Here is a 12,625-nt window from a genome sequence, read left to right on the forward strand (position 1 = left end):
TAAAAGATGCTGAACTTCGATATACAGCTCAAGAGAAAGAGTTATTGGCGGTAGTACACTGTCTTCGTACATGGAGGCACTATTTGTTGGGGTCAAGATTTGTAGTGAAGACAGATAATGCAGTAGTGAGTCACTTCCTCTCTCAACTAAAGTTGACTCCCAAACAAGCACGATGGCAGGAATACCTAGCAGATTTCGATTTCCTATTCGAGTACAAGCCAGAGAGTTCTAATCGGGTTACAGATGTATTGAGCAGGAAATCGAACTTAGCAACTTTGAAACATCTAGCTCAGTTAGCAAGGAGCTAGGTAGACACGTCATTGCGAAGACAAATTCAGGATAGCTTAAAGAAGGATCCTAAAGCAGTAGCATTGATGAAATTAGTGGAAGAGGGGAAGACCAGACAATTTTGATTGGAGGATGATCTCTTAATGACCCGAAGAAATCGGGTGTATGTCCCAAAGGTTGGAAATTTGAGGAAACTTTTACTGCAGGAATGTAATGATACCTTATGGACCGGGCATATAAGGTGGCAGCGGACATTGGCTCTGTTGAAGTAGGAATATTACTGGCATCAATTAGAAGATGATGTGAGAGAATACACAAAGACTTGCTTGGTGTGTCAACAAGACAAGGTGGATCGGCAAAAACATGCTGGATTATTACAACCTTTACCAGTTCCAACTAGACCATGGGAGAGTGTCTCCCTTGATTTCATTGCAGAGTTACCGAAGGTTAGGGAGTATGATCATATCTTGGTGATAATCGATAGATTCTCAAAATATGGAACCTTTGTGCCAATGTCAAGATACTGTTTAACTGAAGATACAGCCCGTGCCTTCTTCAAACATATAGTGAAATACTGGGGGATCTCAAAGAGCATTGTTAGCGATCGAAATGGCCGATTCATAGGCTCCTTCTGGTCAGAATTGTTTCACCTCTTGGGGACTAAATTGGATGTCTCCACCAGCTTTCATCCACAAATAGATGGCCAAACAGAAAGATTCAATGGTCTACTAGAGGAATACTTATTGCATTTTGTAAATACTAGTCAGAAGAATTGGGCTTCCTTGCTCAACGTTGCACAATTTTGTTTTAACTCTTTAAAGAGCTCTGTCACTAATAAAAGTCCTTTTGAGATTGTTTCAGGACAGCAACCTTTGGCACCTCACACATTGGATGGTCCATACACCGGCAGGAATCCCAAAGCATACCACTTTATGAAGGAGTGGAAGCAGACAGCTGACATTGCCAGAAGTCGATTGGAAAAAGCATCCAAGCACATGAAGAAATGGGCAGATGAAAATCGAAGACCGCATGAATTCTCAGTGGGAGACCTAGTGATGGTGAAGTTACTTCTAGAACAACTCAGATTTCTTTGCAACTAGGACAGCAGATTGGTTCGAAAGTATGAAGGGCCTATGCCGATCATTGCCAAAATGGGCCAAGTTTCCTACAAAGTAGAGCCACCAGCATGGATGAAGATCCACCCAGTTTTCCACGTGAGCAGGTTGAAGCCATACCATGCCGATCAAACTGATGTCAGCCGCAACAAATCATCCAGGCCAGCCATCACCACCGCACCACCAGTCAATCAAGGAGTCGAAGAGATTCTTGCAAAAAGAGTAATCAGAACCACCAAGCGGCCACCACACAAGGAGTATCTCGTCAGATGGAAGGGCTTGGGCGCAGAGGAGACCAGCTGGGAGAAAGCAACAGACCTTCAATAATATGTCCAGAAGATTGAAGATTTTCTACAAGCACAGTCAACGGGGACGTCGACCATTTGAGTGGGGGAGAATGTCAAGGGGTAGGAAGTAACCTCTTTAAGGGGCAAAAGAGACAATTTGTATTTTATTTTTATTTATGTAATTTTAGGGGTGTAATCACTCAAGCATATTGATATATCCTTCTATCACACCTCATTATGTCCCAAATGCTCTTTAGGGGGGAGTGACTGGTTGGCCTTAGGTGGGCAACTAGCCTAGCTAGTCACTTTGCTTATCGTGTCCCGTTGTGTGCTCCTTGTAGGTTTCCCCCCTACCTATAATGGACTGGTTATTATTATGTTCCATGAATGAATGAAGTAGCCTTTTCATAAAATGCTTGTGTCTTTCTTTGTTGTGCCTTTCATGCTTATGTTGCTTGCTTATGTGTTGCCCCATTTATATGAAATGCTTGTGATACCTCCCAAATTAGCCTAACTTGGCCTAATGCTAATCATATCTTTGATTTCTCGCAGTTTGTTGTGAAATTCTTGCGAGCTGACTTGTCTTGAAGAGTTCAAGCCAAGTGCTACACGGTCCCAACTGAGTGTTGAAGCTGGGCCTGTGACACCCCGCACCCCTCACCCCTGTAGAGAATGCTCTATCCCAACTCTGAACTTCTATAAGGCGAGAATGAGAGGAGCGATTCTTGTGGGCTGACTTGTCTTAAAGAGTTCAAGCCAAGTGTCACACGGTCCCAACTAAGTATTGAAGCTGGGCCCGTGACACCCTGCACCCCTCACCCCTGCAGAGAATGCTCTATCCCAACTCTAAACTTCTATAAGGCGAGAATGAGAGGAGCGATACTCACTCTCAATTCGTCTAATTGCCATTCTTATTGAAGACCAAAAGCCATTTAGATTAAAAGAATGTGGCAAGTCTATAGCACTGTGCAAAAAGGCATAAGCTTATTGTCTACTTTGACATTAAGGATTGAGAGTAAAAATTATTTTTTATGAAAATATTATTTTAATTATTATTAAAAAATTATTTTATTATTTTAATATTATTATAATTAAAATATATTAAATTTAATTTTAAATTATTTTATTTCATTTAAAAAATTGACACATGTTAGATTTTATTAGTTTATTTTTTAAATTGAATTGAATTAAAAAATCTAAATTTTTTAAGATAATAACCAAAATCAAACTGATTAAATTAAAAATTAAAAAAAAAAATAAATTGTGTTAATTCAGTTTAGTTTTTTTAATAAAGTCTCTGCTCCGCTTAAGGAGTTCCCCAAAGTCAAAAGTGTGAGGACTGATTGACCAATTGCACATAATCAATGTCACACGAGATCATTTCACGTAAACCTAACCTAGCAATCTCCTAGCCGGTGGCTATTTCCTCCATTCAAACGCCCATAAACCACCGCCCCAAGTGCAGCCGCTGCTAACTACGAGCGCTAGCCAACCATGAAGGTTTTCGATATCAATGGAAACAACCTTTCTCTCGCTCTCTTTGCAGATGTCACCAATTCCAAGTAACTCTCTCTATCTACTTTCTTTTGCCTATTATTTTCATTTTTTCTTCCAAATATGGATATTATTGCACAATTGTCTGGTTACTGTACGATCAGTTTAGTTGTGTGAATCCTTAATGGGAAAAATTCTTGGTTTTAAATTAAAAGTTTTTGATAGTTCAGACGAGAATTCTTGGGGTAAATATAGCTTAAGGTAGACAGTTACTGGCCAAACAGAGAATATAATCTAATTGGAGATCTTGAAGTTTTACTGTTTTAATTTCCGTAGGAACTTAATTGAAATGGATATTGGGTGTAATGGAAAAGTTATGATTTCTAGAGGTTTTTTATTCATTTTATTGTATTGGCCCTTGGAAGCTTGAATGTGAAATTCTTCATTAGGTGCTCTTATTGTCCAAAGTGGTTGGGATGATATGCAAAGAAACTGGCTAGTCATGACTTGAACTTAGTCTAGTTTAAATGTAAACATATTCTGGAATTGGAGTTTAATGTGTATTTTTCTTTAATTGACATTTGGCAATTAACATTTTAAATTGTTAGTCACTAGGCTGAACCCAGTTACTATTACCACTGTAAGGCATTGTTCACCATTTGATTCTTAGATGCCAAAGTTTAAGCCTTTCTTCAATCTTAAGAACTAAAGCTCCCAAATTTGAGTGTGCAAAACAGTTGCTCTCACCTTCAGTGAATTCCTTTTGGCAAATTCCATTTTCATCCTCAATACTTAGTAGTAACTGAGTGTAATCTTCATATCCTCTGTGGTTTCTTTGGCAACCTCTCCGTTTCTCTCTCTCCCTTCTCCTTTTTGTTTTCCAAAAAAAAATCCGGTATTTTTATACAATATAACAACTTATATTATATTTAGAAAAAGAAAAGTTATTAGTGTTATGGAACAAGGTTTAAAGCTTTGCCAAAGGTTTAGAGACAGTTTCATGTGCATTTCAATAGTTAGTATTTAAAAGCTGCCAACATGCTACAAAGTGCTCCAAGAAGAAATTAGTGAGGGAATGAAGAACCTCATGTGGACTCTTAAACTCCTAAGTTGCTTTGCTGTTGTGCAGGGAACTGCTGGATTCCATGCAGGCTGGAACACTAGAACCTGAAGTTGCTCTACTCAATGCCTCACTTGTATGCTTGCTTACGCACAGACATTAGTGGACCTCATTTCTTGTTCCCATCAACGTTCTATCCGCCTTGTGGATCAAACTTTTTAAAAGTCTTTCTAATGTGCTTCTATTAACTACTGTGTGATAGATCCCAGATGTGTTCCCCGTTCTTGCTGCAGCACATAAGACGCTTATAGCAAAGTCTCGGGATTCATTGACGACAAGGACCCTTCATTCTGAACTTGTTTATAATTACTCAGGATCCAAACATGTAACCACCTTTCACTAACTTATAAATGTTTATTGGTTGCTTAATTTTGTGCATTTTTTCAAAATTAATACTTTAAGCTTTATTTTTTTTTCTCTAGATTACAGAATCTTTGAAAAGATGTGGAATCTCTGAAACCTCTACATACATCCTTGCAGCTCGTTTCAATGCTTCTTTAGATGAGGTGGGGTTTTTCCATATTTCATAGCATCATTCTAAGTATTGTGTTAGTAAATCAAAGATGTTGGCCATTCTGGTTTCAGTAATGTTATGTTACTCTATTAGATGAAAGCTGTAGAGAAACTCATCAATGGAAAAGAAATCGATTTGGAAGAATTGGAGGGAAGAGCAAACCAAGCTCAAATACAAAAGGTAAGTTTTGTGCAGTGTTCTTAGGTAACACATTATCACTTATGTATTTTTTCTTTCATGTCTTGCTATTGCTTCTAGCTATTGATAATCAATTATTGAAAATTTTCAGCACTACAAAATTTCTGGTCTGGAAGCAGGGATATCCACTCTTGCAGATGCCATTACATGCCGAATAGCTGCCCGTGATGCATTATGAGAAGGAACAATTATCATCTGATTGTATATCTTAATGAGTTTGTAGTGAACCAGTGTACGGCAGATAATACTGTTGTTTATGCGTCAACAATTCTTGTCAGACTATATGGGGCAACTACAGTTGAAATTCCTGATTTAGAATCTGTAAGTTTACATTCTAGATGATAAGCCATGAATGTAACTCTTTTTCAGAGCCTTACATGAGCAGAAAATTTGTGGGCTTTGGATCTATATTTAAAGATATCTCAGGTCGTGACAATGGTTCCAAGAGTTGAATGGTTGACGCCCATAGAGAAGCAGGAAATATATGTGCATCCTTTGACCCTTTGTTTGGGAAAGATTCACATGCTAAACAGTTTGGTGATGCTGCTTTAAGGTAATGCTAAAACCTTACAATTTTAGAGATAGCTCCAGCATCTCATTGCTAATGTCATTTCATTTTTTTTAATTGCAATTTACGACATCTATGCCAATTTTTTGAAAGTTTGTCAACGTTATTGTGCTTTCATTGGAAAAGTGGAAAGTTTCTCGTCTAAAACTGATCGTGTTAATATTATGTATTAAAGAATGCTTCCTACGATTATTACCGATAGTAAGATCTCCTATAATCTTAAGCAAGTAGGGATTGATAACAAGTCCTAAGCTTAACGTTTAAGCATATATTTTACAAGATAAGGTTTAATTTTTAGCTTAAAGCTCAATTATAACCTTTACTTATTGGATAAGTTTAATTTAATTTATTTTTAACTTTTGTTCAATTTAGCTTTAAAGTTTCAATTTTAGCTCAATTTTGTTTAAAAATCGAGAATATCAAGAAATTGACCTTATTGATTTTTGAGCTTAAATTAAAAAATAAAAAAATAGTCTTAAAATAAAGAAATTGCACTCTTTATTTTTTTTATTTGAGTCAAGAAATTTAGTCCATCAATTTTAATTTTTGAATTAAATTAAGTTTAAATTAAAACTTTTATATTAAATTGGATAAAAAGTTAAAATGGGCTAAATTGAACTTTCTCGATAAATACATGGTTAAATTGAAAATTTTGGCTTTATTTTTTATTTTAAACCCTAAGTTTATACTAAAAATAAATTTTGGTCCTTCACCTTTAGAAAAAATGAAAAAAAGTACAAGAATATGGGTTATTAGGGTAATAAAATTTAAAATTTTGTAATCAAAGTGTGTTACAGTTTAAAATGTTAGAGATTTTTTTTTTCTCCCTTTAGAGGAAATGTTAAGAGATCAATGTAATGGAAAGATCATCATTTTGTAATCAATGGCCAAAATATATAGTTTATCTGTTGGTCATTAAATCGTTCATTGTGAAAATCTTAATTTTCTTTAACTAATAGTAAATAGGGTAAATTACTATTTAGTTTCTATATTTTAATAAAACTAATTACTTGATTCTTATATTTTAAAAAATATAATATTTAATCTTTATATTTTACTTCCTTAAACTGTTTAGTCCCTCCATCAACTTTTATGTTAGTCAATATTGATCAAACTATTATTTAATCACTCTATTTTAGTACAAATAATTAGTTAATTCTTATATTTTAGAAAAACATGTTAGCTAGTCTATGTAATTTGACTCAATTAATTATTTAATTCTATAATTATTTTTTATACCTATACTACCTAAATCATCTCCTCATTTCTCTCCTATCTCCCATTATTTCTCTCTTCCCATGTTTTTTGTTCTCGAAACTCACAACCTTCTCTCCCTCATTCTTTCTTTGTTTTTATTTATTGATAAAATGGTATAAACTGTTTGAATAAAATGGTTAGTCAATTTTCTTAAATTTCTAAATAATTAAGAACATTATTTTCTAGTAGAGAAAACATAAAAATGATGTCTAAAGAATTGAAAATTAAAAAAAAATGTAAATTCAAATTTTAGTTTCACTAAAATATAAGGACTAAATAATAATATTTTTCAAGATATACAGATTAAATAATTAGTTTTATTAAAATAGAGAGACTAAATAATAGTTTGAATAATATAAATAACGGAAAATTTGATGAAATGACTAAATAGTTTAAAATAAACAAAATATAATGACTAAGTAATGTATTTTTTAAAATATAGGGACTAAATAGTTAATTCCATTAAAATACAAAGACTAAATAGTAATTTTTCCTTCTAAATAAAATAAAACATCCATATTTATGCACGATTAGTTTCTTTATTTCCTAGCCAGCTTGATAGTATTTATCATGTGTATATTGTAATACCTCAATCCCAAGCTCTCGTAGAATCCAAAATTTTCTTTGCAAAATTACTAGCAAGCGAGGTTAAGCATAAGTCTCACAAGCATAGGAGTAAGATAGATGTTGCATGGGGCAAGCAAAGCAAATGGCTAGCATGGTTGAGCATAAGAGCACCTACGGGCCAATTGGGTGAGCAATTACGACAGAATCAGTTACAACTCTCCGAAATGGCCTAGAATATGCCAACACCTAAGAGACTTGTGTGGAAAGTCCTAGAATTGTCTAGCTTTCTCTCTACACCTTCAAGGTAGTTTCCATGAATATGACTTTGAGTAGCCATTAAGAAATTGAAGCTTCTAGGAAGAGGCCTTTGAATAGCCCGTAAAGAATTGAAGCTTTTAAGAAGACGACTTTGAATAGCCTCTAAGGAACTCTAGAATTCCTCATGCAAGTTGTCATGAAAATATCTAGTTAAAGAGGTGCACAACTTCCGAAGAGGCTTCATCCAAGCCATCCAAACTATGGAGATGAAAGAGATCGAATCCTTGCCTTCCATTTTGGAGGTGCATTCTCCACCACATGTTGAGGAGGATGGGAGAAGCCTATAAATAGGGATTTAGGTATGTCATTTGCATTCATATTTCATATTTTCAAGTGTATTAAAACTTGTACACAAAAGTCTAGTAAAGTATTACTTCAAGAGCAATGCAATTTTCCCTAGCCAAATTCTCTTTCTTTATTCGTTTTGTGTGCTTAACTTCTTTAAATGACTTTTTTCACTCCACTTGTTGGGCTGACTTAGTCCATTCAATTGGCTAAGTGCTGCATGGTTTTGGTGTTGAAATCACTTAGTCCGTGACAATATGCTACAGCAAATCTTGATTGCCAAATTGCTATTTTTCCTATAAAGATTGAGGAGTGTGATCAGCTGCAACCAAGGACATCTACAATGGACCCAGAAAGGTTCCATGGCTAATTCTAGCAAAAAGGGAATACAGTGATCCGCCAAAGTCTTTGATCCTTCATCGGGGAAGATGCATATCCCGATGCCACCTGGAACTTATGAGAGATGTTGCGTTTCTCCACAGGGTTGGCTAGGGGTGAGCATTCGATTCAAACCGAACCGAACCGAACTGAATTAAATTACAAAAATCAAATCATAAATTTTAAAAATCGAACCAAATCGAAATGGGTGAAAAATCGAATCCAACCGAACCGTTTTATTTCGGTTTGATTCGGTTTAAATCGATCGGTTTGTTTTTTTTTATTGACTTTTGAATTTAGACTTGATTTTTAAGTTATTTGGTCTAATTTTAACTTTGGTTTGAACCTAATAACCATTAATCAATGAAATTAAATAATTAATATATATAAAATTAAATATAATTCATAAATTTTTCATAAAAATAAATCAATTCAAAAATCGATTCGGTTCAATTTAATTTGATTTGACTATATAAATTCCTATTCGGTTCGGTTTGATTTAACTGATTTTTTTCTCTTCAAAACCGAACCGAATCAAAATAACTAAAATTTTTATAATTCAAAACCGAACCGAACTAAACCGATTTAATTTTAAAACCGAACCGATTAAACCGAATTGATTCGGTTCGGTTTGAACCGAATTCTGCTGGGCCCTAGGGTAGGCTATTGGCGATGAGAAATGGGGAAGAGATGAAATTGCTAGATCCCTTTTCGGGACTTCAAATTGAGCTGCCATGTGAATGAATTGAGAGGAGATGAAGAGATTGACATTGGCTATAGGAGTAAACAACAAGAAGCCAATGTATTCGTATGAAGTGTAAAGCCACACTTCAGAGGTGAACCTTACAATCGTGTTGCGCCACTTCTTTGGGTCGAAGTTAATTCATTGGATGTGATATGCTGATCGTTTTTTATTTACAGTTCGTAGGTTGCTTTTGCATTTTATTTACAGTTCTGATCGTTTTTTATTTCATTTAATTATCGTGTATGTAGCTTGGTTATCTAGTAGGATCAGTAGTTTTACAGGCTGAGTTTCTACTTATTCTATATAAGATATGACTCCTAGCAGATTAGTTCACCTCATATTCTTCGTCGGTGTTGGAAGCTCCAAAGCCTGATAATGTCCAGGCACTAAAGACCAAAACAAATATTTAAAGAAAAAACTTAATTTGCAGAGCATACCAACAAAACAAGCTAAAGAATGATGTATACTCAATCATGAAACCTTCTTTTCTCATTCTATTATTCTTTAGAATTTGCCAAGACATCTTAGTTGGCAAAGCATCCAAGAAACTTCCTTGGCATATATCCAAGTGAACGGTATCTTGCTGCAATTTCCTCTACCTTGCGATATTGTTCTTCTCGTTTTGCTTCAACCATTGCTCTCTTCTCTTCCCTTTCCTTGTGGATTTCCGCTATTTTGTTCTTCTTTTTCTCTGCATATTTGGCCTTCTTCTTTTCAACTTTTTCCTGTCCACACACAAGATCATTGACAATTCATTCACCAAAATAGTTCTTCAGCAGCATTAAAAGAATCAACCAGTTACACTTCGTTGCATTAAGTTTTAAGAACAACAAGAGCCTGATGCACAAAGCAACGCATATTAAAGAAAGCCAATAGAATTTGTTACCTCATACTTCTTTATTTGTGTCTCCACGTATGCTTTCTTGGTGGTCTCCCATGATGCAACAGCCAAAATCTTTTTGTGAGTTCTGTTTGACAATACAGTATGCTTAAGTTTCTGTAGTTTAAGAACTGAAGCTTATCATAGACAAGAATTTAAAGCATTGTGAAACCAACTTATAAGAAAGCGTACAAAATCCTTATTATTCACTGATAACTTAGTCAAGTACTGCAAAATCCTTCTCCAGAATAGAAAAACTTTTTGTCAAATTGAGGTTGGAGGCTTAGAGAGTATAAAATCAAAGAACTTAATACATAAACTTGACGAGTAGAGCTCAATTTTCTCCAATTTGGAAAATGCAAATTACCTATCACAGAAACGGAAAATTCTTATATAGATCCGGTCTATCATGATCCTAAGACACAAATATGTAGGATCTATATATTAAATAGATAGGTCCTACCATATATCTTGTATCTTTGGTCCATGAAAACCCGGTTTAGATAAGAAAAATCCAACATAAACTGCAGTACTAATACTCAAGTATCAAACATATATGGCATATTAACATTGCAACTATATTGAATTGTCTTAGAGTGAAAAATATAAGGCTTAGCCATAAATCATCTACATCTTCATAAGCATATTTGTCAGGAAAAACTTATGTAGACCCCATTCATTATAGACCCAAGACGCAAATATATGGATCCTACAATATATCATGGACTAGGTATAGGCAAGAATTTCTATTGTGAATACATGTACTAATAATAAACTTTTAGATCTTACTTGTTCTCCACTTTAGCCTTCTCATTTTCTTCCCATGCCTTGATTAAGGCATATCTTTTCTCTGATTCAACCTTTTCAAGCTCTGCATCTGAAACAATAACATGTCAAGTTTTGCTAAAACAAATTTCAAGATTTAAAACATGGTAAGTTCAACTTCAACACAGTACTTTGCACATACCTCTGTCAGTTGAAGTCATTTCAGTTGTAGGATCTCCAGTCTCTGGCTCTGCCCCATTTGATAAGGAGCTTATTAGGAGATTCTTAATAAACCATCAATAACAAGAATAATGCAGCTCATGAATTTGGAATTTTGTTATTGTAAAAACTCCTCAACTAGTTTCTGCTTGAAGTTCTAACATTTTTAGGTTTCAAAATATTTTCTAATTATATTACATAATTTAGATATTTCCATGAACGTTAAATAGAAATAAAGCCATTCTAGATCATAGTTTTTCGATTCTTTACCAAATCAAAGGTTTGGAATCTCAAATTTCTATTAATTAGGACAATAGTTCCATGAATTCAGGAAAACTCTCGTCGACTAGGACTAAAAGTTGAATATTTCACTCAGTTGTAGTAATTTTCATTCTCTAAAAACCAGAATTCTATGTGAATATCTTTTTTTTAAAAGCTTTCTCTGTGAATTTCCCAGGAACCAAACAGCAGAGAGAGAGAGAGAGAGAGAGCATACTTTCTGAAACTGGGGAAACTGATTCTTTCTGTTCTTGAACAGGTGTCTTCTGATCTGGAGCTCGTGCAGACACTGACGAGGCCTCAGCTTCAGCTTTCATGGGCTTCCCTTCTCCCATAACACACTCTTTGAACTTAGCCACGATAGCCCAGAAAATAATATAACAAGAACAACAATAGGAAAGTTCCTAGAAGCCAATTGAAAAACAGGGAAACGAAGGAGAAGAAAGAAAGAAAGAAACAGTCGTAAGCGTCTGCAGAAAGTCTTGGTTGTGGTAGTTAGAAACGGAAGTTGGGAATGGACAAAACAAGATGTGGGCTCCTCAGGGGGCAAAATCTACAGGCTATAGCAGAATACTTCCATGCGTGAACGGGCTGGCTCTATGAGGAATATTTTATTTTTTTTGTTCTTTTATTTCATAGAACCAGCAGTTTCACCCATGGAAAATATAATTCTAATTCCTCTAAATAATAATGATGAAGATGAGAAGAATTAAAGAGTGATTTAGTTGTTTCTTCCAGCTTTAAAGTTGTAATTAATTAATATAATAATGCTAATTTTAGAACATCCTAAAATTAATCTCTACCAATCATGAACGGATGGTGGCAAACAAAAATTTGTGTAGCCTACCATTTCCTTTGATGGTCTTCAAATTTAAACCCTAATCTTGTGTATTTACAGGGAAAGTTTTCCTTCAAATTAAAATATTTTATTTAGAATAAATTATTTATAAGAAAAGAATTCGATTGAATTTTCACATGATCATACTTGATTTCTATTTTTTTAAAAATGAAATTCTTTTGATCAAAATAAAATCAATTCAATTGAATTTTTATAAAATTATAGATTTCAAGCAAAGAAAAAAAAATTAACATTTACTAATAAACTTCAATTCAATGATATTCGAATGAAATTAATTATATAAAAATATTAACATATTTTTATTTTCTGATTAATTTCTTTAAGGTTAGATGGTGCAACGTAATGACTAGACACAAAAGTGAGATAAATTAATACCTATAAAAAAGAGGGAGATAAATTAATAGGTTTGCTTTCAATTAATACATATAAATAGAACTTTTGTTGAATAAAATCAATTAGTGGAAGAATTAATCCTAATGATGTGTAATT

General features: G+C 34.2%; 2 protein-coding genes and 1 long non-coding RNA gene across 4 annotated transcripts; 2 read left to right on the forward strand and 1 right to left on the reverse strand.

The window, feature by feature from the left end:
* Window positions 1–3,034: 3,034 nt before the first annotated feature.
* Window positions 3,035–5,452, forward strand: LOC110662296 (uncharacterized). The gene is made up of 6 exons (XM_021821225.2): window positions 3,035–3,252; window positions 4,314–4,380; window positions 4,507–4,629; window positions 4,727–4,810; window positions 4,912–4,998; window positions 5,108–5,452. The coding sequence occupies exons 1-6, from the start codon at window positions 3,185–3,187 to the stop codon at window positions 5,192–5,194; spliced, it is 516 nt and encodes a 171-aa protein (XP_021676917.2). The 5' UTR covers window positions 3,035–3,184; the 3' UTR covers window positions 5,195–5,452.
* Window positions 5,453–7,273: 1,821 nt separating this feature from the next.
* Window positions 7,274–12,008, forward strand: LOC131183243 (uncharacterized). Its single transcript, XR_009151365.1, has 2 exons — window positions 7,274–8,025; window positions 11,537–12,008. It is a non-coding gene; the product is annotated as an uncharacterized LOC131183243 (long non-coding RNA).
* Window positions 9,582–11,636, reverse strand: LOC110662297 (remorin 1.4). Of its 2 annotated transcripts, none has more exons than XM_058153656.1 (5): window positions 11,495–11,636; window positions 10,982–11,029; window positions 10,804–10,885; window positions 10,021–10,102; window positions 9,582–9,859 (listed from the first exon to the last, which is right to left on the reverse strand). In XM_058153656.1, the coding sequence occupies exons 1-5, from the start codon at window positions 11,610–11,612 to the stop codon at window positions 9,659–9,661; spliced, it is 531 nt and encodes a 176-aa protein (XP_058009639.1). In that variant the 5' UTR covers window positions 11,613–11,636; the 3' UTR covers window positions 9,582–9,658. The 2 variants fall into 2 exon arrangements, with proteins under 2 accessions (XP_058009639.1, XP_021676918.2); XM_021821226.2 differs by having other exon boundaries at window positions 10,804–10,891.
* Window positions 12,009–12,625: the final 617 nt, after the last annotated feature.

This window comes from Hevea brasiliensis, chromosome 9, assembly GCF_030052815.1.
Source record: "Hevea brasiliensis isolate MT/VB/25A 57/8 chromosome 9, ASM3005281v1, whole genome shotgun sequence".
In the NCBI taxonomy this organism is placed as follows: Eukaryota; Viridiplantae; Streptophyta; class Magnoliopsida; order Malpighiales; family Euphorbiaceae; genus Hevea; species Hevea brasiliensis.